The sequence below is a fragment of the Candoia aspera genome, chromosome 1 (genome assembly GCF_035149785.1).
Source record: "Candoia aspera isolate rCanAsp1 chromosome 1, rCanAsp1.hap2, whole genome shotgun sequence".
NCBI classification, from domain to species: Eukaryota; Metazoa; Chordata; class Lepidosauria; order Squamata; family Boidae; genus Candoia; species Candoia aspera.
This window is the reverse complement of record NC_086153.1, coordinates 227,110,241-227,137,878: the sequence shown is the minus strand read 5'-3', so window position 1 is coordinate 227,137,878 and position 27,638 is coordinate 227,110,241. Positions and strand designations below refer to the sequence as shown.

The 27,638-nt window shown below is 43.6% G+C and overlaps 1 protein-coding gene and 1 long non-coding RNA gene across 2 annotated transcripts; one reads left to right on the top strand and one right to left on the bottom strand.

Annotated features, from left to right (window-relative positions):
• Nucleotides 1–1,208: 1,208 nt before the first annotated feature.
• Nucleotides 1,209–6,428, bottom strand: LOC134487246 (uncharacterized). The gene is made up of 3 exons (XR_010066839.1): nt 6,325–6,428; nt 3,697–3,785; nt 1,209–1,340 (listed from the first exon to the last, which is right to left on the bottom strand). It is a non-coding gene; the product is annotated as an uncharacterized LOC134487246 (long non-coding RNA).
• PRKAG3 (protein kinase AMP-activated non-catalytic subunit gamma 3) lies at nt 5,956–26,309 on the top strand. The gene is made up of 13 exons (XM_063288917.1): nt 5,956–6,106; nt 9,164–9,206; nt 10,751–11,364; nt 13,574–13,655; nt 15,151–15,209; nt 15,944–15,989; nt 16,749–16,803; nt 17,302–17,428; nt 18,839–19,004; nt 21,228–21,265; nt 22,244–22,390; nt 23,572–23,665; nt 26,136–26,309. Exons 1-13 carry the CDS (start codon nt 6,071–6,073, stop codon nt 26,156–26,158), a joined length of 1,530 nt encoding a protein of 509 aa, XP_063144987.1. The 5' UTR covers nt 5,956–6,070; the 3' UTR covers nt 26,159–26,309.
• The last annotated feature ends 1,329 nt before the right edge of the window (nt 26,310–27,638 follow it).

The following is a 27,638-nucleotide window of genomic DNA, read 5'->3' as shown; positions in this document are numbered from 1 at the left end:
TTGCAATGCTGCCCCTTTTCTTTTGCTGCTGGAGAAATCTTCAGTGTTGATCACAAGTTGTATTTTCTTTGCTGCCAGTTTAAATCTGGTATTGGATGGTAGTATTTTTGTACATTTTTGTGATGCATACATAGGCCTGGAATGTGTTGATTTTCTGATTGCATACAAATACCTGGAATATGTTGAAAATTGCATTTTTCAACCTACAAGAGCTTTTTGCTGCCCTGATGCTTGGGCATGAAAGATTAATATGTTGATTCATATGATACTCTAGTCCCTTACACTTAACAATTTTCCTCTGTGCTGGAACACTACTTGTAAGCAGTTGCTAGATTCTGTTTGAGATGTTTGAATCTTATGGGTGACATTGGCACCTTTGGTGTCAAGAGATTCTTGTGTCAATCAAAACAGAGAAGCACTTTTGTTTCATCCTTCCTCCCTTGCTAAAATTTGACTTGTGTACAGTTTGTTTAATGAAGCAAGTTCCACGATTATTCTTCCCAGGTAGCAGTAATGATATCCTCAATCCCATATTGAAGTCCTTATTTTAAAAAATTGACAAAAGCAGGATGAGGGTTCCTATAGTGTAGCTCTCAAATTGATGATTTCTCCATTGGAGGAGGCAGTATTTATGAATCATAGTAATAGATGCTTTAACTGTACAAAGATTGAAGTGTACATCCCTGTGACATCACTCTTTCTGGTCCTGAATATTCTTGATTTAATTCCATGGGATTGACTAACTTCCTTTTAAACTGCTTTGTGTTAGAAGTATCCCCTAGATTAGGTAAACCTTGGCAACTTTAAGATGTGTGGACTTAAACTCCCAGAATTCCTCAGCCAGCAAGCTTGAGAAATACTGTCCTAGATATCGTTAGACCCTTCCAGGAAAAGATAGAAAGCATCCTTAGTCCCAGCTAAGAGTAATAACATTTCCGAACCATATATTATTGAACCAACAGATTTTAATTCTTATGACAATATTGTTTGCAATCCCAGATGCACTGACTAACCTTTAGGAGCAGGAAAGTTAAGCATATATATATTGAATTAAATATTTTGGTGAATATAGAGAATTTATATTTAATTTAGAGAAGAGGTATGCTTCATGGAGTAGCATTTTGACCAAATCTGTAAAATAATGCTCTTGCACTGTGCCTGAAATCTCTCCAGATTTTTTTTTTCTGTTATTACAGAAGTACTGGTAGTGTTAGTTTAGCAAGAGAGTTTATTATGTAGTCCTTTGAATTAAAATTCCTTCTTCAGTTCCATCTCTGGCAGTCACCTTAGGTTCTCTGCAAGGGCTCTGCCTCTTCTTTCCTGTTGTCTTGTCAACTTGGCTTTCATTCAAATAGGGGAGACAGAAGTGGAGATGGTGAGCTGTTTAAGGTGTATTCCATAATGGTGCTGATAATTAGTTTCATCTGTGGGCTGCTGCGATCCTTTTTTGCAGAGCTTGTAAATAAGGGTGAAGTGGTGATTATACCAACTCCACAAAAAGCCAAGAAAAGTCCCAATTTTTATGAGACATGAAGGTGTTTGCCCTGCCCTTTAATATGTAAAAAAACAATTTAGGTAGCCACTGAGGCTGAATATATTGGCTTTTCATTACAATCTGTTTTATGGAATAACCACATTGATGCCTATGGATACCCTACAATGAGCTTTTGTTTTTGTAATAGTGTGTGAGCAAGTCTTTGGGAGACTGGGCCAAGAGACACTGCCAAAGGAACGGTCAGATAAGAGAGAGCATAGCCCACAACCATAGTGGGTGGGGCAAGAGGCTAAGAAGAGACCCTCCCTAGTTTCTCAGGCTATAAAGAGACGGGGAGGAGATTGTACTTTCAGATTTGCAAGATTCTGTTAAGGTAGCTTTACAACAAAGTAGGATTAGCTCATCTGGTTGTGAGTCTCATCTGGTTTGCCCCGTGAGGCAAGTATGTAAGTACAATTCTCCCCCCGTCTCCTTTACAGCCCGAGAAACTAGGGAGGGTCTCTTCCAAGCCTCTTGCAGTGCCCACTATCCAGTTGTGGGCTATGCTGTCTCTTATCTGACCACTCCCTGGGCAGCGTCTCTGCCCAGTCTCCCAAGGTCTTGCCCACATACCATTACAGTTTTTTCCCTCTTGAAAAGTCAGTATCAAGCCTCCCTTCCTGGGCATTATATGATGTTGGTATATAACTGACCCTCTCAAATTCCACAGCAATGATCGCTTATGGACTAGCCTGACTTACTTGATTGTATCAGATGACCTAAAATAGCTAACTTGGTAGAAGCATGAAAGTGGAGAAGCCTCTTTGGGTGACCTAAGGAATTCCCCAGACTGACAGGCTCTCTGAGCTGTCTTACTGTCTTCCAACCACCCTTCCTCATAACTCAAGTAATTACTAACAAACAGGTGTTCAGCCCCCATTCTGTCTGGCCTGTACAAACATCTCTTGTTTCTTGGCATTAACAGCTCAGATACTACTCTCTATTACTATCATCTCTAGATAAGAATTTGAATTACGAGATTACAACTCTTGCATAAGTTGTCATGGATCTTTCCAAGAAAGCTAGAGGAACACATGAGATTTGGGAAATAAGCAGTGCATTTCTAGATAACTTTGTCCCTTTAGCCCAGTGGCAGAGTGCATACTTTGTACCCCAAAAATCCCAAATCCAAACCCCAACAGTTCCAATAAGTCTAGATTTTGAGAAGTTCCCAATCAACAGTAGATATAATTGCTGAACTGCAATTTTTAGAAGCTCTGGAAATCATGGTCAGTGCTGAAAGATACTGAAAATATTCAGCAATATCTGGAGGTTCCCCTTTTCTAACTTACTCAGCCTTTGCCCTTCAGACATGTTGGGAGTATAGTTCCCAGAACTGCCAGGTTACAAAGTTGTTGGCCATGCAATGTGGGAATACCGAGAATTGTAAAAATATTTGTAAGAAAATGTAGGGTAGATGGATCAATGGTTTGATTTACTGTAAGGCTATGTTATAATACTTTATATTGCTTGTCATTCAAATCTGAGTTGTTTATTGTAGCATATAGAAACCTCCATAACTAGTCTTCTTTTTCTGTAGTGGTTTTAGTATGTGAGAGTCTGTTACTGCAAGGCATAAAAATGTTTGGCTTCTGGGTTGCTCTATTCTCCAAAGAATTTTCTGCATTTTGCAGTCTTTTTTCCCATTTAGAGCAGGAATGGGGGGAAAAATGAAACAAAACAAAACCCTATTCTTAGAAGATAATTGTGAACTAGTCTGAGATTCTAGATTTTGCAGTCTGCATTTCTGGTGTTTCAGTCCACTTAGCATGGCTAGCTCTAATGGAAAGATCTCTTTAGATCCAGTTAATTACCATTTGTTTTGCTCCTTTAAAGTGAGTATACAAGAGTGTAAAAGAAAAATCTAGTAGAAGTTGAACATTCATCATGAAAGAAAATGGCAAGAAACTTAATGCAAGTATGTGATCATAATGGTCATTTTATGGCACAAATGGGCTTCTTGGATGGTTACTCCTCTAAGCTACTATTTGCCCCCCAAGTCCTTATATTGTATCTTCCACAGGTTGGCTGATACAGCTCCTTTGATGCAGACAAATCTTTTTAAAACGTGATTACCTATAAACGTCACAAAAGCAGCGTCCCCCCAAAGGGTCAGGCATGACTCAATGCTTGCATGGAGGATCTTTCACCTTTCACACCACATTTCATTTTGCCTTCCTCCTAAGCCTGTCCCAGATATAAGGAAGTGTCCTTCTAGTCTGTACTGACTGAGCTTTTAGTTCCCAAGGCACTACAACACAGCCTAGCCTTAGTTTCAGGGTGGGGGGGACTTGAGGAGAAACAATATGTTCTGCATGATGCCTTCTTCAGCTCCTGTAAGGCTCAATTTCTGCAAGGCTCAGTTATGGTAAATAAAATGATCAGATTAAAGGTGCAGAAATGATCAGATTAAGAGGTGCAGAAAACAATCCCATAAATCCATAGACTCGACTCTCTTGGGGCAAGGAACAATTTTGCATGAAATGGGAGATAAAGATAGGCTACACTATCAGGCAATTTTCCAATTATGTACCCAATTTGTCCTGGGCCAGAACAGAATGAGCAAATCTGATTAACACAAAAAAACTTGATGTGCTGACTATCAGGAATGTTCAAATAGATTCACAGAAATACAATATACATCACTACAGTATTCCATATAAAATAGCCTTTCAGTTATCCTTACAGCCTTGCCAAGACTAGCATTCAAACCATGGCGATCAATGCTTTGAAATCAAAATTTATTCGGAAAGATGGATTTTTGAACAAAACACGTAAGTTCACTAGAATTAGATCTTTCCTGAAACTCTGCCCATTCTCTTGACTACAGGGCAGCAAATGGTAGCATGGACAAGGCACCTACACATTTAACAGTAGCATAGAATAGGGAGTATCAGCTGGCGTAGCTCATGACAGAAGGTTCTTCTTAACTGTTGCTCTACTACAAGACCCTAACCCAGTGTTTCTCAACCTTGGCAACTTTGCTGGCTGGGGAATTCTGGGAGTTGAAGTCCACACATCTTAAAGTTGCCAAGGTTGAGAAACACTGCCCTAACTTCTATGTTCCAGTTTGTTTTGAGTCATATCTAAATGACAGCTATCTTATATTTTTAGAGGGGAAGGATTTTTGTTTATTTGGGTACTCCTTCATACAACCATTTACTTTCAGTGGATGGCCTAAAGTTTAAACATTGTGAGAGGAAGAAAAATGTATCCATGTTTGCCATGCCATGACATGCCACGCATAATTTTATAAACCTCCATCACATCTCCCCTTACCCTCTCATTCCGAAGTACAGTCCTACCTGCCATAGTCTTTCCCCACAAGGAAGTTGTTCAAACTGCCTAATTATTTTGTTTCCTCTTTTTTGATGTTTAAAACCCACAGCCGCTCAGTCTTACCAGGGTTGAGCCAAAGTGGGTTATTCCCCATCCAGACCTGTACAGATGTGGAAAAGCAGCTCAACAACATCACTTGGATGGCCCAGGGTAGAGATGTGCAACTGAGTATCATCAGGATATTGATGATACTTGGTCCCATGGGGTCAAGTTAAATAATGGGGGGAGTAGCACCCCATACAATAGAGGCCTGGGAGTAAAACCTCTCCCCCCACCAACACCAACTGAACCGGCCTTAGAGGAAGGAGGAGACCCATCAAAGAACACTGCCTCCCGATCCCAAACCCCTCAGCTGGCACAGGATACCATGATGGTATCAAGACACTGCTGAGAGATGAAGGAGGCTTAGGATGGATACTCTATTGCCAATCTGAGCCTGCCAGAGATCATCTACAAGTGCCGTCAATGCTTTCTTGACACAGTATCCTGGCCTGAAACCCGACTGTAATGCATCCAGATACTTTGCTTTCTCCAAAGCCCTTTGAAGCTGTAGGCCTCCCATCTTCCCCACAACCTTATCTAAAAAGGCAAGGTTGTAGACCAGGCAAAATTGTCCAATACTGCCAGGTCCAGTGACGATCTCTTGAGGAGGGGTGGGCCATCAACTTCTTTAAAGCACAAGGAACTGCCCTCTCCCACAAAGAAGTATTTACCACGGCTGGAGCCAGGTACATGTCCCTTCCAGGGTGGTCTTGACCAACTTTGTTTATAGCTTTCTTTCCTGCCATGCAATCGCCTGGATTTTTCCAGCCTGACGGAATAGCCCTACTCTATCTAAATGTTTGATAAAATTATTAGATGATGCAATATGGACTGATGAATGCAAAACAAAAACAGACACTCAGTGGCAGAAGCTAAAACTATTTCCCCATCAGCAGCTCAGGGGTGTCACCAGCTACATGTCTGCCTAATGCCTATAGACAGAACCTTTGTTTAAAAGAAGAGTCGGCCTTTGCGGTGCCTACGACTCAGGGCAGGATGGCATTCTAGCTGAAGACGACTCCGGGCACCACTGCCGCTGTCACTCCTCTCCTCCCCCCACTCGGACTGCAGCAAACGTGTGTGCTTGTGCCGGGCCAGCCGCCCAGCTGATACTCAACCCCCGTGGGCCAGCTGCCCTAAATAGAAGCTGCCGGCATGGAGCAAGCGACAGCGACCCAGGCCTTGGAGCAGGTAAGGCACTGGCGGGCGGTGGCTGAGAGTCCCACGAAGAGCTAGTCGCCCGCTCCGGAATCGGTCCCATCCCGCCCAGAGAAAGGATTCGCAGCGGCCACTCCAAGCTGGCATCTGCCTGGCTGCTGGGCCTTCCTGCCGCCAACGTCGCCGTCCGCAGCCGCTTTCCTCTGCCTGGAGAGCGAGACCAGGATGGGTTTAATAGCAGTAGGACTTACCGGGCTACGGGCTGAGCCCCCGAATCTCTTCCCGAGGTTCAGCTCTGAAACAGAGTTGTGTACAAAAGGGAGAACCTGCACAACTCGAACTTCCTCTCCTTATCCCCGCCCCACTTCCCAAATGTGACATGCGTGCTTTGCTCCTAATACCTTTTAGCTTAATACTGACTGGTGGTCTGCGTGTCTGATTTCTCTTTGGGCCGGCATAGCTTCCCCCTTCTTAATTTCTGGATATATCTTGCTCCTGCTCTCCCCCCCCCCCCCGCAACCTCCTTTTCTGGAGCGGGTGCAAGAACTGATTCTAATGGAATGTGTATCTAAGGAGTAAGGCCTGGAATGGGGCAGGCAGAGCAGAGTGTTTAGGGGGGTTAAGTATTGTTGTGGGCCACCCAGAGTTGTGGCACATGAAAATGGGCAGCTATCTTCATGCCATCTAAGATGGGCAGCCATCTGCAAGCCATCTAAGTCAGTCAATCAATCAATCGGTCAATCAATCTGCCTAGCAATGGGGCATTTCCCCACTTCCTCCAACCTCACCTGATTGTTGTAAGGAAAAACAGGGTATACCACCTTAAACTCCTGAACAATACAAAATCAAATAAAGGAGTATTTTCCTTCTTAACTCTGATTCTGTCCAAGGATGGCCTCAAGGGCCAGTAAAATCTGTTAGGCACTGTCACCCAATACCTTGGAGGGAAGTCAAATGAATAAAGGCAGGATAGGGATCAGCAAGGGAGAGAGCAGATTTCACACTGGTACCATTTTCGCTGACTCAAGGATTGTGGGTCGAGGCGCTTTGTATCTCAAAGAGTTTTATATTCCAGGTGCTTCTTAACTCATGAGTTTTATATTCCATCCTAGCCCAATATAATAATGAAAGTTCTGTACACCTTAACATTACTAAAAATAAGAAAACATTTTTTAAAACAAATGCAATTGTGTATCATCAAACTCTCTCTCAGAAAAATAATGTCTTGCCCATGTGTGGGGGAATGATGGGTCTTATACTATGAAGTCACCCTCATGATTTATAATTGATCAAATCAATTATTGCTTTTAATAAATTATAGGTCTGTCATTTGGGACACTTTGGTCAGTCTATCACAATACTTTAACTGGTTAAACTACTAGACTGGTCAACTAATATTGCTCCCTAAATGAAGACAGGTTAACTTAGCACCTGAATCCCATTCCAGTTAGTTGCCTTGCAGCCTTCCATCTGTCATTGATGAGAGGCAAGACCCATTCTTAATATTATAATTTATCATTGCCAGCCAGGCTACTTCAGCTTCCCATCAGTTACTGCAAGAAGGTGAGCACCCCAAATGGGCATTTTTGGTGTTTAGGCTTTGAGTTACCCCTAGAGAGAAGATGAAAAGAATGAGAGGAGCAAATAGTGACAAAGGTTGTACCCCCTTCTTCTGGATAAGGGAAAGCTGTGCCATTAGCTACATCTATGCTAGATTTACTTCTCTGGGGTTTCTTCCTTGTCCCTGAGTTTTCTGAATACAGGCAGTCCTTGTTTAGCGATCACAATTGGGACTGGCAACTTGGTCTTTAAGTGAAGTGATCACTAAGTGAAACTGTGACTGTGCTTATGATCTTACTTCAGCTTTCCTTTGCTTTACAGACCTGCGAAGGTTGTAAATGCAAGGACTGGTCACAAAGTTACTTTTTCATCACTGTTGCAATTGTGAATGGTCGCTATCCAAGGCAGCCGCTAAACAAGGACTACCTGTAAAGGAAAGCTGTGTCATTAACTACATCTATGATAGATTCACTTCTCTGGGGTTTCTTCCTTGTCCCTGGGCATGGATATACTCTGTTCCTATTGTGTCCAAGTGCCCATGCTATGACTGAATGTGTTGTCTTTCATGCACATCAGGGGTGTGTGACTGAACTTGATCCAGCAGTGGATCTGTCCCCCATTTGCTGCAAGGCTGGGGGATCTAGAGGATGGCAAGCAGTGGAGCTTAAGGGTGGGTGCTCTGACACCTCAGCAAAAGTCTTGGCCCCTGATGTGATGTGTTTCTCCATGTAGGAAGAGACTACAGTAGGAGCATGAACAGAGTTCTTTTGTCTGTGCAGAGCCAAGTGGGCAGTGCTGGCCCTACATGTAAGACACAATGGAAAGTCAGTACTCCTTTGCTGGGAGCTCCTTCCACCCAGCCACCCTTGTGGGCATTCAAAATAGAATGCCCACGTGGGTGCTCCAGCATCATCTCAGCCACCTTGCTGCTACTGAGGTGTCTGAGACAGAGACCAACTTTCAGGTTTGGCACCTCCTGCTGCCCCGTTACAGATGAAAGGAGGGGGCCTTGGGGTCCGACCTTTGGGGAAGAGACCTTTCTCAAGGCTCGGTGGGCCCAGAGTTCCCAGTCTCTTATATATACAGCACGTAGTTTTCTGTAAGAGATAGGATTGAAGACATAACTTGGCCTGGGTGGCCCTTAGGTCCTCCTTGATGGATTTATTATGAACCTGTCCGAGATTTAAGCATCTGCCTTCTCCTGTGTTCAGGGTTTCCTAGAAGTGGTGTTCTGCATGTGCAGTAATTGGAAGGGAGGAAGAAATACAGCCATGCAAGTGGTAGAGGAAATATACCTAAAAGGCCCATTTGCAAAATAAACAAGGGCTGTCACTTTTGTTTTAAGAGAAATCCCACTACTATTTAACTTGGATAGGTTTCATGGGCCTGGGCAAAAAACTGGGATTTCCTCTCATCATGTAGATTCACAGTGCGTAATTCAGGTCTATAGCATTCAGTCCTAAAAGCTGCATTGAACATAGACATCGCAAGCCCCCATTTAACTCTGTCCTTTTCTCTTTGGACCCTCAGGTGCCACCGCTGAACAATGGCCTCCAGCCTCAGGAAGAAACAGGTGAGCAGCACCCTGGTTCTGCCCACTGATGGGATGACCACTTTCAATCCAGCTAATGCTAATTCAAGGCATTTGTGCCAGGGAATAGCTCTGGAGACTAACTGCCTGCTTTGGGGGTCTTCTAAAACTGCTAACAATCGCATTGTTTAGAGTACCCACTATTTAGGACTTACGCACCCTTTCCTATGGCTATGTGGCAGCTCCATGTAGCAAGGATGTTTTCACTTTAGCTAAATGCTGCTCTCTCTTGATCTCCCCAATACCAGATGCTACTTTCCTTTCTAACTCAAATTATCTTGCACTTTCAATATAGGGAATTTGAATTTGTTGCTACTTATGGAGTCCATTCCAAAGAAATCAACTGAAATTTGACCTTAGACAGCTTGAATTCAAAATTCAAGTTCATTTCTAGGTTTCTTGGGTAGCATTGGCCAAACCCAAATATTTTCCAGCTTCTGTTTTCCTTCTATCAAATAGGAATAATGGGGACCTATCTCACAGGGTGGTTATGAGGGTATTCAATAAAGATTATGCAGCTAGTCCTTGGCTTACAACGGCAGTTAGGACTGGAATTGCTGTTGCTAAGTCACACAGTCATAAAGTGCAACATCATGTGGCCACATCCCTTAGTGATGACAATTCCGGCAGTCCTGGTTGCCGTTATTAAATGAGGACTGAACGGGTCTTTAAGTAAGGACCTCATGTGACCGTGACTTTCAATTTCCTGCTGGCTTCTGCACTGACTTTGCTTGTGGGGAGCTGGCAGGGAACATCGGAGATCATGATCATGTGACCGCAGCTCACTGCAATGTCACAATCACGAGCTGGGCGCCAAGTGCTTGGGTCATAATCATGTGACTGTGGGGACGCTGCAATGGCCAGAACTTTGAGGACCTATCATAACCGCCCAGAGTCCCCTTTTCAGGAGAGATGGGTGGTGATAAAATTTTGGAAATAAATAAATAAATACCATTCGTTCAGCACCATTGTAACTTTGAATTGTCGCTGAACAAATGGTCGTAACCCAAGGACTGCCAAAGCTATTCAAGTGTCACAGACAAGTATTCATAAGTATACAGCTCCCTCACTGCTAATCTGATGCTACTTTTAGAAGCAATTAGATCAACCTTTGTAACAAGGAGAATTTTTCCCTACTGTATTCCATAGGGGCCCTATTAAAATAAAAGAGTGCCTACTGACCACTTTAATTGATGTCTGTGCATCTGTGGTTTTCTGTTATTTGTCAAAAGCTTAAATAATAAAGGAACTGAAGGTTTATTCTGTAATAAGGGCATGGTGAGGTAGAATGTGTAAGTGGCTGATGGTCAGTATAATTATAACTGCTGCAAGTTTAGGCTTGCTTGCTTTGGACAACTGACGTTTCAGCCCAGTATATGCATGTTTGCAATTTTATATGAGTGAACATCAGATCTGTAGACTTAGTGAGGTGGAGGGAAGGTTGGGTTGATTCAAAGGGTCAACATGACTTATTTTTACCTCTCAAGGATCTTTCAGTGTTTGGATTTGCAATGCTTACCCACTAGGCCCCATCTCATCTCTGGACATTGAGGAATCTGCTTTGAAAGCCAATATTGTGGTGCAGGAAGCCAAGGATTTGACTGCCGATGGCAAAGAATTGGATTTGATTATGACAAATGTAGTGGCAGATGGCAGAACTGAGAGCCAGGATCCAGAGGCAGCTGTGTTTGATGCTGAGACTGCAACGCACGTTGGCAAAGTGACAGTTGCAGATGCCATTGCTACTGAACTGGATTTTAAGTCAGCCCATTCAGAGACCAAAGAGTTGGACAGAGCTCACAACAACAGTGAAGTGAGCAATGACATGATGCCCCGAGGTAGGACTGAGGACTGGAGTACCAGAGCAAACACTCTGATTGCAGAAGATACAGGTCAGCTTAACAAAGGCACAGTCCTGGGTCCCAGCACAGGAGTAACAGAGGACACAAAGGTTGAACAGGGCAACCAGGAAGGCAGTGGTGATGTCATTTCCCTTGACTGTGAAATTCTTGGGTTTGGTCCTGATACTGAGTTCCTGGGCCCAGATGCTGAAATCTATATGCAATTCATGCGGAGTCATCGCTGTTATGATGCTATTCCCACCAGCTCCAAACTGGTAGTGTTTGAGACCACTCTGCAGGTGAGGAGAATGCAGGTGTTTTGTGAACCATGTAGTAATTTGGGGAGGGAGTGGGGGAATATTGCTATCTAAGTCTGAGTTGGCTGGGAGATAGGTGTGTGAAAGGTGAAAGGTCCCTTGTGCAAGCACCGAGTCATGTCTGACCTTTTGGGAGGACGCTGCTTTCGTGACGTTTTCTTGGCAGACTAAAGTGGGGTGGTTTGCCATTGCTAGGCTGACCATACGTCTCGTTTTGAACAGGACAGTCCCATTTTTTTAACATTTCCAGACCGTCCCATCGTTTTAATATAAATGTCCATTTTGTCCCGTTTTCTTAAAAACCTTACTTAAAATGTTGAAAGTTCCCGCGAACCCTTCAGAATGCAGTCTGACTTTGAGTGGAAGGAGGGGGAGCTCAGCAGAAATGGTGGGAAAAAAGCTGCAGTGTTCAACCAGGCGGGAAACCTAAAAAGAAAAAAAAAGGATCAGCTGATAGGCGGTGATCAAAGAGTGAGCCGATTGGCTCCTGCCTTGAAAGGGTGGGAAGAAAAGAACATAAAAGCACAGCCAGAGGAGGAACAGCTTGTCAGGGGCAACCGTTCACTAGACTCTCCAGCCCAGCCTTGCCTCTCGCAAACGAAGGAATCCGAAGATTCCCAGCCTGAGAAAACCAGAGAAGTTCCTGCCTGCCGATCCAGCCTGTCACCCAACCCTGCCCCGTTTTGCCATCCCAATGTCCCATTTTTAACCCTGTCCTGTTTTGCCATCCCAATGTCCTGTTTTTGTCTCAAGGAAATATGGTCAGCCTAGCCATTGCCTTCCCCAGTCATCACCTTCCCCAGAAAGCTGGGTACTCATTTTACCGACCTCGGAAGGATGGAAAGCTGAGTCAACCTGAGCTGGCTACCCGAGAATCCAGCTTCCACTGGGATCAAACTTGGGTCGTGGGGAGAGTTTCAGTTGCAATACTGCCGCCTACCACTCTGCACCACATGAGGCTGTCAGGGAGTTTGGTATCTTATGTATTTATTTAATTCATTGAGTTTATACGCTGCTTCAGTTCAAAGACTCTTAAGTGGCTAACAGTTCCCTAACAGAAATTAGGTTTAAAAGCATGCCATATCAAATACAGTAAAATCCAATCTACTTGGTGTCCTATATTCAACTTTGCAAACAGCTAGACACATACTTCCATTCCATCCCCAAAGGCCTTATGGACGAGCCAGGTCTTGACCACCTTCTGAAATACCAACAGCGACAGAGTCATCTTTGTTTCTGGAGGTGGGCTGTTCCTCAGGAGGGGAGCCATAAGAGAGAAGGCACATCTTTGGATTTTCTCTTGCTGATACCCCTGAGAAGGAGGCATTTGTAGGATGCTTGGCTCTTGAGCTCTAAGGCCACATTCTATTCAGAGCAAGTGCCCCCTTAGATAATCAGATCCTAAGACACATAGGGCTTTATATGTTATAAGCAGCACCTTGAATTGCACCCAGAAGCTTCCCAACAATCAATGCAGCTCTTGCAACAGTGGTGTTGTATGGGTACATCAAGCATAACCCATTACTACATGAGCAGGTGCATTTTGAACCACCTATAGCTTCTGAACAGTTGGCAAGGACTCCCATGCATTTGAATTATGGTAGTCTTTAGGTGGCTAAGATCAGGAAGTGGTGGGCTTGCTCCCATCTTGTTATAGCTTTTCTTTATCCTTCTGGAAAGCCTGTTCTTCATTCATATTGGGAAAGGAAATACTGCACCTGAGAACACTGTTATAATGAGACCAAATGTACTCTCCATCTCTGATGGTACAAACTCAGGCTTACTGGAAATTATTCTGCAAAGAATCTCCTTGAACATATTTACAATATTCATCTTGCCTGTCAAAATGACCAGAGTTGGGCTAATTTGTTAATTTGCTAAGGACTTTGTGTATGCTGTGAGAAAAGCTATAGAATGATGGCATAGCTGGGTCACAAGAATACAGTGACCAGAATGCTGTGTTGGAGATAACCATTTCACCAGTTTTAATGAGATGGTCCCTGTTTTCCTAACTACATCTTCTTTAATAATACCAAAGCTGACAAATGCAGAATAAAGAATTAATCCCTGGAGTAGATCTTCCTCTTTCCAGTGCGCAGGGCCAGATCAGTTATTCCCTATGGAAACAGAGGGGGTCGGGCAGGGCACAGAGAACAGCCCCAGTCAGTCTGGTGTATGTCTCTTTTCCCAGATTAAAAAGGCGTTCTTGGCCCTGGTGGCCAATGGGGTGCGAGCCGCTCCTCTTTGGGACAGCAAGCAGCAATGCTTTGTGGGTAAGTGATGCGGCTGAATGAGCAGCGGAGGGTGAATGCAGCAGCAGATGGGCGTGGCAAAGATGGAAAGGTGAATTGGGACTGCCATCCATTTCAAGCTGTATTAAGGAGAGCCAGGGAGGCAGAATTTGATGCAGGCAGAAATTCTTAAGGCTCATCCTCACTCCTCCTGGCCACAACATGAAATCCTTGCCAAGGAGATGTCCTCACAATGGACCTTCCATCTCATGGGCAGCCTGTTGCTGAGACAGGCTGAAGATGGGTGAAGTGTCCTGGCATGTTTTCCTTCTTAAGCTGGCATCAGAGCACCCATCCAGACAATCCATGGTTTATGGAGAAGGAGCCTTCAGAGGTCAGTGGCATCTGTTGGGCTCTAGTTGGCCTGCTGCAGGACCACTCCTACCCATCTAGCTGCTGGGCTCTGCACCACTGTGGTCATTGTGCTATGGCTGCCAGAGAGACTAGACACTTTCCCTACACAAATATTTTCTTTTGGAGGGAGTTTAGTGATGGCAATATTGACCTCACGTAAGACAACATGCAGCCTTCTTGGAAGTCAATATTCACATTGTACACATAATTAAAGGTTCAAGATACATCAATTATCCAATTCACAGGATCCTACCATTCATATTCATATTTATAAAAAAGAATCATTCTCCCTTCCCTTGACAGAAATTGATTGTAATATATGAATTGGCTATGGCCATATTTGGACACACTTTTTCTGGAACTGGAACAGGCTGCTCCAGATGCTTACTTTCATTGCAGCACTTTTCTTTGAGGGGCTGTAAATCACATCGTAATTTCACATTACTGCAGACATGTGGATGAGCCTTTAGAACATCACAGTTTTAACATCTTGGGCCTGGTTCTGTTGCCTCATGCACTGGTGCCTGTTCCAGTTAAGGTAGGAGCGAGCAACATTTTAAAATTATTATTATTTTCTTTTTGGCCTCAAAAGACTAGATGTTACAGCATTTACAAAACTGAGGGATGGAGGGGGTTGTTAAAATGTTTGGTCAGCAAAATAGGTCTGTTAAGCCTAGAGGAAACTGGATACGCCTATTTAGTAGCAGTAAGAAAGGATACGTTGCCAAATTTGTGTTTTGTTCCCAAATTTCAGTGGTGGGTTCCCAGGGGCCTATGTGCAACTTGTGAGCTGTGGAGCACTGCCCACTGGTTAGGCCATTCAAACCCCCACCCCACCACTTTGGCAGCAGTAGAGAACAGAGAAATCTATTCCTTGATGCCCAGCTGGTGGCTGTAGGGCAGGAAAAACAGACAGAGCTCCATATGAATGGCAGCAGTCAGACTGGAAGGGGAAATCACTGGGAGTGTAGAGATGCAGAAATCAGCAGCAAGGGCAGGAGGTGTTACTGACTGTCTATAAGAAGCCACCTGTAATGTAGGTTCTGTTAGTCAGTTCTGGCAGCCCTTGGCTCTGGGTGTGTGTGTGTGTCATTCACTCATTCTGTTACCTCCTCTCCTGCAGGTATGCTGACCATCACTGATTTTATTAATATCTTACATCGCTATTATCAATCCCCTCTGGTGAGTTTTCCAGCACCTTAACCCTCTTCTAAATATGGAGCAAAGTGGTTTTAGGCAGTTTCTTTCAGGTGCCTGGAGAGGGGAAGCAAAGTGGGAGAACCACCTAAAATTAAGTTGCAGTCATGAGCTGTTCCAGCTTTGGGATTCTAAGAGTTGAGCCCTTCAGCTGGAGAAACAGGTAGATGACTGTGAGTTTTAAAATGGAAACCAAGAATGTGGACACACCACAAATTGTTTTTCAGTGTCACATGAGCAACTTTTAGAATAAGTATTCATTGACATGGTGAATACAACTGTTATTGGAATATTGGTGTGTTTAAAAATAAAAGTTTTATAAAAATGGGAAGTGTTCCTAAACACTTTAGAAACAGAACGTTGGGGAAAATTTTATAGTGATATAAAACTTGTCTACTCAACATATTTGTTGAGAGTCAACATATTTGACTCTTCATATCAAAGAGCCAAAGAGCCTTAGGTTTTTCCCATACTAAACTGAAGGCAAAGGAAGTTTTTTTCAAGCTTATTCTGGAAGCCTTGAGTTTGGAATGAATTACCTTTGGAGTAGAAACTGGACTGGGCTGTTTCCAGTGCTCCAGACAGGTTCCCTGTAGAATAATGGATGGTTTCTGAATCCAACTCTTCTTTCTAATTCAGTCATAGGAGATAGTAGTAATTTTAAACTGACATGTTCAGCAGTGATACCTGTCCCATTCACCACTACGGCTTTGTTCCAGGTTCAGATATACGAGATTGAGGAACATAAAATTGAAACTTGGAGAGGTAAGCAGAGCACCTCTAAAAGGAATTGGGTATGTAAAAATGCAATTTAACTTTGTTAACATTTTTTTTAATCTGTTCAATTATGTCCGATTCTTGGAAACTGCCTGGATAATTCCCTGCAGTTTTCTTGGCAAGGTTTCTCAGAAGTGGTTTGCCCTTGCCTCCTTCCTAGGGCTAAGAGAGAGTGACTGGCCCAAGTCACTCAGCTGGCTTGGTGCTTGAGGCAGGATTAGAACTCACCATTTCCTGGTTTCTAGCCTGGTAGCTTAACCACTACACCAAAGTGGCTCTTTGTTAACATTAGTTAACATCAATTTGCACCATATTTGTGAATGTTACATTTATGTCTATTTACATGTATTTAGCTTAGATTAAAACCATTCTTTAAATTCAGAGTTAATTGTCTGATATTCTCTTACTAGGCAAATGGCTGATAATGGTAGATATTATTTGGCTGTATACTGATGATGACGTGCTAGTCATTAGTTCTTTCATGCTATCCCTACACCCTTCCTTTTACTTTTTATGGTTAATGCTATTCTAATTAGACTCTTCTCCAGAGGTATATGGGATACTAGTGCTGGTCTGTTATTATCCTAATTTTTTTTTTAAAGATAAATTCTACTGCAGATTAAATAAGGCCATTCTGGCAAATTCAGCTTGTACTGTTGATAGAAACTGCATTTATTACATTATCAAGTGCAATCATCTGCAATTTCATTAACTATACGCTATCCAACTGTGTCCTTTTCTCCCCAGAGGTGTATTTGCAGGGTTCCTTCAAGCCTTTGGTGCACATCTCTCCAAATCATAGGTGAGTCAAGCATTTATGGCTTCCCACCCAGGCAAGAGCAGGAAAGCATCCTTCTTTTTGTAAGAGGTTTGTCAACCTTCATTCTCGCCACCTATTGTGAACAACTTCATTCAGCCTTATCTGCAAAACCTGTCATTTTGCAGCTGTCAAAGAGAAATCTGAGAGGTATCTGGGGGATAAAGTGGGATATCTGGCCTGAGGAGGAGAGCCAGGGATACCCCAAGATAATCTATGATACCTTATAGCTGTCAGCTGATAATAGGCAGAAAAAAAAATCTCCTTACCAGAAAACATTTATTTCTGCCTAGCTGAGTACTCCAAGCCTCTACCCAGAAAAGGGAGTAACACTTGCTGCCCTTCACATACTCCTCCACCCTGAAGCAAGCCTATCCAGACTCCTGAAAGCCCTGGGGACTACCCAGAGGTGAGGAGGTCTCCAAGCCCATTCCCAGACACATCACAGGGCCCTTTTGTCTCTCTCCTCTCTCCCTTCCCTAGCCTCTTTGATGCAGTTTATTCCTTGATTAAGAATAAGATCCACCGGCTGCCTGTGATTGAGCCAGTCTCGGGGAACGTCCTGCACATCCTGACCCACAAGCGCATCCTCAAATTTCTGCATATCTTTGTGAGTGCTGGATCTCTATGAAGCCTGCAATGTTGCTGCGGGTGCTGGCTCTACTGAATGCTTTCCTTAAGGGTTTGTCTGTCGACTTGGTACTAGCAATGCTCATGGTGCTTTTGAAGAGTTGAAAGTAAAGTCTCTTTTGGGGGAAGCTCAACTCTTGTGTCTTCATGGCACACAGATACGTGCCTGCCTTCAAGATGCTCACGGTTTGAAACAGGGAAAAGCGCTAGGGACAGGATGGAGGGAGGGAAGGAAGGTGGTGGGTAAAGTTATTATGTTTATTTAAAACCTGGTTACCTGTGGAAAACATGGCATTTGAAGAAACGGCTAGAGTGGCATCTAACCTACTGAGTGCAGGATCTAGAATGAAGGAAGCTATTCCATATAGAGGGAGACAGAAGAGGAGTGGGTAGAATTGGGATTGATAGAAAGGGCCTCATGTGGCTGTAACTTTGGTATCTTCTGTTCCACAGCATTTGGATCTGGTTTGGCATGGAGCTTTCTACCCCACAGCTATGGTCACGAGCTGAGATTATATTCTTGGCCAAAAGCTCTTTCATGGAACGTTGAGTGCAGAATTACACTTCTCCTCCTGCCCGGGTTTGAACGCTGAATTCAGAACCATAGACCAGCTGTAGTAGATGGGTTCTTCTCTCTATGATCCGTGTTAAAGTCTAAAGGTTTTTTCCTCCTCAGACCCAAATAATTTTCTGTCTTTTCTTATTTTATCCCTGAAGGGGATCAGGCTGGGAGAGCTCATCTTGAGTAGGAATGCTAATGTTTTGGAAGGAGAACAAGGAAATAAGTGGGGTGCCACTGAAGTGGTCAGTGAAGCTGCAGAATAAGAAGTAGATCTGTATACCCTTTGGCTCAGGAAAATGAAAATTGATTTGATGATCATGGAAGAATTATTTAGGAGAACTGGAGGCAGAAGCTGAAATTGGAGGAGCAATTATTATTGCCTTTTGATGAACCCTCCCTAGTTTGGTATCTCTCTCTCCTATGCTGGTTGATCCTGCTGGCTTCCTTGGCAATATCATTGCTCTGAATCAGCTCTAGTCAGCTAGGAACTGCCACCTTAAACTTCCATATGTTCCAAGAATGACTCTGCCTTGGGAGCATTGTGGGAATTAAAATAGTGGCTCCCAAGTGGGAGCCTTAACAAGGTGCTTTGTAGCTACCTGGGTTTCTCATATGCCAATGCTATTTAGGGGAATATTGTCTTTTACCAGCTTTTTGGATGCAGAGAAATGCTTAGGGATCTTGCAGTAAGAGGAAATGCTAATCTGTACTGCATATTAATGCTTTTGCCCTAGACCTCTGCTGCTTCTTTAAGCATGTGTATCCATTGTGGGCAAGGAGAAAGACTGGGTTGGCTTCCACAATAATCCTCTCCTTTTCTCATTGTAGGGAGCCATGCTTCCAAAGCCACGCTTCCTGCAGAAAACCATCTATGAGCTGGGCATCGGTACCTTTCGTGACATTGCAACAGTCCTAGACTCAGCTCCTGTCTATACAGCTCTGGAGATTTTTGTGGACCGCAGAGTCTCAGCGCTGCCTGTGGTTAATGAAAAAGGTGTGGGGAAATCTCTGGCTGCTTATCCTCTCTGCAGTGCCAGCTCAGTCCTGACCCTCTTTCTCATATGCTCAAGCACAGCTAATGCAGCTCCCTCTTTTTACAGAATCATAAAGTTGAAAGGTCCCTCAGAGGAAATCTACTTCAAATCTGTTAAAGTAATTCAGACAGATGGCTTACCCAGCCTCTGTTTGACAACCTCTATTGAGGGGAATGTTTCACTTCATGAGGCAACGTATTCCACGGGTTGACAGCGCTGTCAGGAAATCCTTCCTAATAACCCTAACCTGAATCTACATCCCTATAGTTTCAACACATTGGCTCTATTCCTGCCCTCCGGGGTGCAAATAACAGATCCACTCCCTCCTCTGTATGACAACCCTTTAAATTTTTGAAGACTGTTATCATATCTCAGTCTTCTCTTCCCAGGCTAAACATATCCACTTTCTTTAACTGGTCCCTATAGGACTGTTTCCAGTCCTGTCACCATCTTGGTAGCCCTTCTCTGAACTTGCTGGAACTTGTTGATGTGCTTTTAGACCAGTGTTTCTCAACCTCGGCAACTTTCAGACGTGTGGACTTCAACTCCCAGAATTCTGGGAGTTGAAGTCCACACGTCTGAAAGTTGCCGAGGTTGAGAAACACTATTTTAAACTATGTTGCCCCAACCGGACATGGTATCCCAAGTGGGGTCTGGCCAAGGCAGAGTAGAGTGAGACAATTCCGGACAGAAAGAGTAGTTAGCAGTTCTGCAGTCATCTCCATTGGTTCTTTGAGCACCCCAGGATCATTTGACCTTGGAGAGTTTGACCCCTATAAGAAAGTAACTATAGGTGCATCATGAAATTATGTAAATTGACGTTGCCCAACCTGGTGCCCTCCAGAGGTGCTGAGTACAACGCCTGTCATTCCCAAGTGGGTGACAATTCACTCTAATCATGGCTTAGCTCCTTGGGGAGGGTGCTCACCTTTAGCTCATACAAGCCCCTGAAGCTGATCGCCACGTCCTTGGAGAATTGCTCTCTGCGCTGTCTTAAGCCAAAATAACTGTGATGGCCAGTCCTCCAGCCATTCAGAGTTATCCATCAGGAGCTTGAATAGTTTCCTCTTTTCGCTGCCTCCTCAGCTATGACGTGTGGTAGGTTCAAGTTTGTATTAATTGTCACAAATTATGAGACCTGCCTTACCAATATTTATTACTGTATGTGGCAAAGTCAGCATGCTTGTTATAATCTATTTTTCTGGCCCACTTCCATCTTCTCTTCCCCTTCTCCTCTCAATACTGTATTTTTGGAGCTCTCTCGTTTGCTGCTGATTTACATTTGAGCTGCTCTCCCTTGATACTTACTTCCCAGCATTATTTATTTTATTTTATTTATTAAAGAGATTTATGAGACTGCTCAGCTCGCTCACGGTGACTCTGGACAGCTTACAAAAAGTTATCCCGTTTCGTTATCCCTTTGCTTCCTATATGAATGATGATGCTGTCTTCAGCACATTCAGAGTTGGGGTTGACTAGATTGCTACAGTGAGGAATGCTAGAGCTTGATGCTCACTCACAGCAGAAGCCTATGTATCCCTAGTCTAAACAAGTCCAGTTAGTTCAGCAAGGCCTCTTCTTGGGTATATCACTGTAGCCTTAGTCTGGATTCAAGATCCCTTTAAGATAGGGAAAGGCGTTTCAAAACCAGCCTTTGGGGCCTTTTAACACCATGAAGAATAAAGTTGGCCCCTGTAAATGCTGACATTACCAGGTAAGTAGAGGAGATCTTTGACATCTCTTGATGGAATTGCAAAAAAGCAACATTTTGAATGATGATTAATGAGATGCATAGTAATGAAATAATGAATATACAGCTAATTTAACTCCATTGTATGCTAAATGAATCCTTAACTCTATTAATAGTTGCTAAGATCCTATTTGGTAAATTCTGAAAAAGTGAATTTCTTCATAAAATATACAGTAGGGATAACTTTCGAGTAAGTTGGTAATGTTAATTTTCCATTCTTAGATTCAAGCTATAGGGCAGGCCTGGAAATTCATGAGGAAATTAAGAAAGCATGTTCAGGTCTGATCAAGATTTTCGATGAAAGTTTCTTTTCCAGCTGCAGGAAAATCTGTTAACTTTTCCTGTGATACCGTTTATGCATATGGAATCTTTCCTTAATTCAGTTCACCTGGAGAGATTCCTGACCTGCTGTTCCCTTCTGTTTCTTATATAGGAAAGGTGGTTGGCCTCTATTCCCGCTTTGACGTGATTGTAAGTATGGGGCAGTCACTCTTCCAGGTTCAGACGGTCTGATAAACAGAAGTATCGTATTTCCCTTAAAGGAAGACATCCCCAAATTTAAGATTATGCCCCATCCCTAAGGGAAGAGTAGATACAAAAAAAAAAAAAAAAAAATTGGGAACAAGCTTTTGCATCCTACACTGAGGAGGACGAATCTAGCAAGGGTTCACATAGAGCTGTGTTTCTCAACCTTGGCAACTAAGATGTATGGACTTCAACTCCCAGAATTCCCCAGCCAGCTATGCTGGCTGGGGAATTCTGGGAGTTGAAGTCCACACATCTTAAAACTGCTAAGGTTGAGAAACACTGACATAGAGGACAAAACCTGTATGTGGATGTGGTGAAACAGCAATTCTTAACCAAAGGCAAGAGAATGTTGTTCACATTGCCTTGCATGACTATTTTTCACCTTTAAGACAGGAAGAAGCATTTAACTTGTGTGTGTGTAAAAGAGAAACAGTATAAGGACAATACTTCCAGATGAGGCTTCTATTGTAGTCTGCCCCATTCATGGAATGCTACAGTGATCTAGATGAATAATCCTTTTACTATGGTAGTTTTGCTTCCACAGAAAATTCACTATACAGTGACAGAGTTCACTTATCACACTAGATCATATTGTTTTTAGTTTGGTTTTGGCTTATTGTGTTGGATGAACCCAGCCACTGAAGTCTGTAAAGCTGTCAGATATGATTTAGTTTGTTAGAAGCCAGCCAATCATAGTTTGCCCAATAAACCATGGTTAAGCAAACCATGGCTTAATGTGACATATGAGCATACCATGAATTAGTGTGTCACTATAGAATGTTTGCCTTACTTCAAAGAATTAGAAGTGCTGTCTGTCAGTGTTCTCTTACCTTAACAGTGTGAGATTGGGGGGGCATAATCTGCAGTAATGCCATGCCCCCCCTTTCCTCCAAACCCCTCCTCTCCACTTGCTTTTCATAGCATTTGGCTGCCCAGAAGTCTTACAACAACCTGGACATTAGTGTGGGGGAAGCCCTGAAACAGCGCTTGGTCTGCCTGGAAGGGGTCCTTACATGCCATCCCTATGAAACACTAGAAGACATCATTGATCGCATTGTCAAAGAGCAGGTATGACTGCAGGCTTGTAGGAAGGAGTGGGAACCTGCAGGGCAACAGGTTCCCTGCAATTCATGCTCTTCTTTCCCCAGATGTCCTCAATGTGTGTGTCCTTCAGAACCAAGGCCTTTTGCTTACTGAGTCATGCCCAACGTACAGTTTTAATCCAACCATCCTGAAACCTGTCCCCTGACTTTTATTGACACATTTGCCAGGAGCAGCCTAGGCTCACCTAGCCTGCTCTTTTTCATATGGAAAAGACCATGACTACTAACAGCAGATGGATGGATGGGTGTGTTTTGGGTGCTGCAGAGGGATCTTTATTTTATGTTCTAATCCAGTGATTGGCAACTTTTGCTACATCTGAACTTCTAGCTTTTTTTTTCCTGGCAGCCTCCAAGATTTGAGTACAAAAATGCAAATTATGGCATTATTACTGTTATTATTACTATCAGTCGCAAACCTACAAGATAGCAAGATGCTATGGCAAATGGCATATATATGGCTCATACGGTGAAAGCATCTGATTACTATAACTTACAACCTTCCATGAACATCCTTTTAAGTAGTACTACTAGTAGTGCTTTATCACAGTCACTGACCAGCTGAAAAAGAAAAAAATTATGAGAAAGTAAGTACAAATCACAGTAAAACCCAGTTATAAAACTGGTATGGTCAAAATACGGCGTGTTTTACAATAATAGAACAAAACTTAGCCACGCTAACAGAAATGAAATGGCATTGGATAGTAACACCTGTAAATAAAAGTCTGACTTAATGGGAAGTTATTAGCTTTAGCTGAGATCCTTATAACAAGAGCAATATAAGAAAACAGGCGATAATGTCTCAGGAACTGCTTCACCATAATTTATTTATATAAATGTAATTTATAATCCTACAACTTGGTTTAGAAAGAACATCCCATGCTTACTTTTAGCACAGCGTACCTGCTCTTTTGCAGGTCATTGGAGATTACTGTGATGTAATATGGCCTACCTGCTGCTGTATTATATGTATTTCTATATACTTGCCACCTACTTTCCCCCTAGAATGTTCTGCTCCCTAAACAGACTGTATTAACACTATACTTTCATTTCCATGAATGGTATCTTTTCTCTCTGGTCTCTCAAACTCATCTTTACTGACCTATTCCTACTTTTGCCATGATGGTGTCTGGCACACGTGTTGGGCAGGTCCATCGCCTGGTTCTGGTGGATAAGAAGAACACTCCGCGGGGGATCGTGTCCCTCTCTGACATTCTCCAAGCCCTGGTGCTCACACCCGCAGGTATCGATGCCCTAAACTCTTAGCTGGTCGACGCTTCATCCTTCTTCCATTTGTACCCTCCATTTCCTCCACTTCTCTCCAGTTCAGGTAGGCCCCATGCCTTGGCCTCTCCAGCCTGTTCCCTGCTGTTGCTGCTCATTTTTAACTTGCTGCTGGGTTTCTCATGTCCATCTGATCAAGCCAGGTCTGTATTTCTACTCCGTCTAGCACCAGACTCCTGGCTTGGAAGCGAGGCCAATGCAGTGGAGGTATAGGAGCTGTGTAGAAACTTTTTTGGGGGGCCCGTTCATTCCAAAAGATAGAATCTCATCTTCTCATTTTCTGATAACAGAGGGATTCCAAAATCAAATGCAAGCTTTTAAGTTCAGTTGCTTTTCTTTTAGTCTTGTGGATTTTCTTTCTCTCATTTGCTGATTGCATAACACACACTGATCAATAAAGGGTTTCGCAGCAAGAAGAGAGTTGGTCAAGGCTTTTGGATTGCTCTGCTGCAGGCAACAAACCAAGCAGCAAGTATCAGGAAAGCTGTGTCTATGAGAGACATTTATTTCTGCAGAGCACTATAATTAGTTGCGTATTATATCCATTTCTAGCAGTAAACAATGAATCCTCAGTAACAGAGGAAGTTACAGCTAGGACAAAAAGCCATGGAAGCTTCCACCTTCTTTGAAATCCCCTGCTAACGCTTGGTGCAGAGCTATGTATTGCATAGCTCTGGACAGTCTTGGCTACCTCTAGCTTGTGAAGTAGAGTCCCACAGGAAACGTTAAAAAAAAAAGACCTAATTCCAAAAATATGCATTAAGGAAGCTGCATCATTTTAGCTGTACGGTTATCATGAGAGTTTGGCCACGTGCATATAAGCGGTGCCAACCAAAAGCTTTTTCTTGCCTTATTCCAATGTGCTTGATTCTGAATGAGCCTGATGCCGTGAACGCCTATTTCCCGCTGTTGCCACCAACCCAAAGCTAGCTGTATCTGTGCCCATCTGTACTTGTGTGCTCAGCTGGCTGGGATGGATTTGAATATAGAATTGTCAGTTTGTACCAATCCAGTTGGCTATTCCCAGTATGCCCTCCCACTTTCCAAAATGCCAAGGTTTCTAGACCTAGAAGTATGGAGGGGAGAGTTTTATGGATTTCTCTAGGAATATCCATGCTTTCTCAAGTTCAAGGAAAAAGCACTGGGTAATGTTGCTCAGGTATAATCCTTTCTTTACAAACATACACCATCCTTGTTTGAGCTTTCACTCTATCTTCCAGTACTGTGCTCAAGAGAGAGCTAAAGCTATGAGGTTATAGCAAATGTCTTTCTCAATCACTGCTGGAGTTTCTCCTTGGTTCACAGTTTAATGAAGTCAGCAGTTAAGCGCTGCATTTAATTGAGGCCACAATCTAGGACCACACCCAACATTCTTGACTGGAACCTGTGGCCTGTTTTTCCTTCAAGGGCCTAACTGTAATCACAGGTGATCATACTCACACGTTGTCACCTCACTTTATATGTTTTAGGGCTATGTTTACTCCACTGGAGCAGTAGAAGGCCATTTAAGCAGAATAAAGTTGGCTTGCTCAGTTCTACTTCATATTTTTAAATCCCAAGTTCCAGATTCTGGAATGAAAGACAAATCTCAAAGACATGCCTGACAAAACCCTATTCTTAATTGCTTGAAAGCTGCTTTCATTTCAGTAAACTAATTTAGGTGTGAAAAAAGAAAATATAATATTGTTGCAGCTATTAGTCAGAAACTCTTGCCAGTCTACTGCTAATTATCCAGTAATCTATGAATAGTTGTCCCAACCTTCCTTGCGCCTGCTCCTGTTTTACCATGGCTTAGCAATCTGGGGCAGAATCAGGGAGGACCCTACCTGAGGCTCTTCCAAATACCATCTGGCTTCCCAGGACTTAAGGAATGTTCCAGCCCTCTTTGCTTACACAGCAGGTCTTGCCTATTTCCCTCAAGGGCATCTCTGACTCTCTGCACCATGTAATCATTGTTTGATCTTACAATATATTGACTTAGTACAACAAAATCCAAGGTCGTCCTCCTCCTGTGACTTCAATCTCAAAAAAGTACCTACTAATGAGCTGATCAGCAAAGCAGATATTTTCAAACAGGGAAGGAGGTACATGCACTCGAGGATACTGTAGTAGTAGCCTGACCTGCATTCTCCCCCAGAACCGGGCCTGCAACTAGGGTCCCTGTCACCCGGGGCAAACATGGATTCTGCGCCCGTCTTGGCGCCCCCCCAGCACGGCGCGCGGGGCACATGCCCTGCCTGCCCCCCCTAGTTGCGGCCCTGCCCAGAACTGTACTTCTCAGCGAGACAACCAAGGGCAGGGCCTGTCCTGTAGGACATACTCCCTGTGCTGCTTCTCAGAAGCATCGTGTCGCTTCACTGGCCGAAGAGCAACAAAGGGCTGGCTCATTTCCCTACCAAATATTGACTGTTATTAATTCCATTCGGCAGGCATTGACCGCTATTCCCTCTGACGGCGTGCAGGACTACTTGCTGCTTGATCTACTGCTACTGCATCTATGGCTCATGCGGGCAGGGAAAAGCAGCTCTAACAGTGATGTGGAAGAAGGCCTTGCATCCCAACAGCGGAGCCTCGACTGCCCGTTCCTTCCTCTCGGTGAACCAAGAAAGACGAACACTCTAACCTCAGAACTGCAAATGGAAGTGTCAGTCTGTCACACGTGGGGTGGGGGGCAGTGGGGGAGCATGTCTTGAACACTTGAGCGTCTGCTGCTTGCCTCCTCCCCTCGGCCTCACTTACTGGAGATTGTATACAAAAACCCAACATGCTTCAGGGCCTCTTTTGCTTCAGCTGGAAAACAATTCCAGAGGTGATGGTTACTGCTTCAGGTTAAAGACTAATCCAGAGGGTTCTTTGCCCTCCCTGCAGGATGATAGAAGAGGAGGGAAAAAAGACTGCTCACTGGAGATGGAGTAATTCTTACCTAAAGCCAGACTCCACATGTCGAAAAGGATTAGGCTGGGCTACCCTGGAAAAACTGCAGCTTTTTCTTAGTGCTTAAAGTAGGCTCATGCCTTGCTTTGTTGTTTCATTGCACTGAACCACTTGCAAGGCCCAAGACCAGCCTAAGATAATGGCTACGAGGTAGGCAGGGCCCTTCAGTCTGTAAACCCTTAAGCGCCTGTTCAGTGTATTTTGCCCTGTTCTGAAACATAGTATTTTCTCATCAACAGGAGGCGGGTAGAGGTGCTTTCGCCATCAGTGATACGTCTTTCCTCTTAAGCCTGCAGTATAAGCCAAGGCTTCGTTTCTGTGCAACCGCAGCACATGGTAACAAAGGCTGTGCTAGGAGGGATACTTTTGCTCTTGTTGCGCTCACCTTTGGGGAAATAAATCACATTGCTGCCTGTTTTATACAGGATCATACTTTCATTTTCCAGCAGGGGGCGCCTGGGCACATAAGCAGAGACCAATAGGCTGCCTGCCTGCCTGCCAGAGATGCTACAGTTGGATCTCAAACTACAGGAGATTGAGCGAGATAATCCCCAAGGCCCCTTTCAAGTCTTCTCCAACTTAAGACTCAATGCTGCCCCATCCACTCCTTGTCCCAAGCCATGGTTGGCTTAACCACTGTTTAGTTTTTATTGTAAACCGCCCAGAGTCCCTCTTGTGGGGGGAGATGGGCGGTGGCAAACATTGGAATTAATAATAATAATAATAATAATAATAATAATAATAATTCCTAAACCTCAGTGGGGCAGGATCAAGAAGAAAAGCCTAAATCTTACTGCTAAACATGGGAACTCTGCACAGAGGGGCTTTTAAAGCATAGGAGGATCAGGACGAAACAGCCCTTAAAGCATTTAGAGGAGAACACTTTCTGGGTAGTAAAAGCCTATCCATAATTACAGAGGTGGGGAGTGCAGGCATCAGTTCAGCACCATTGCTAAGGCCAGTTTGGGTCAGCGCTACTCCTATGGGGAGAGTTCAAC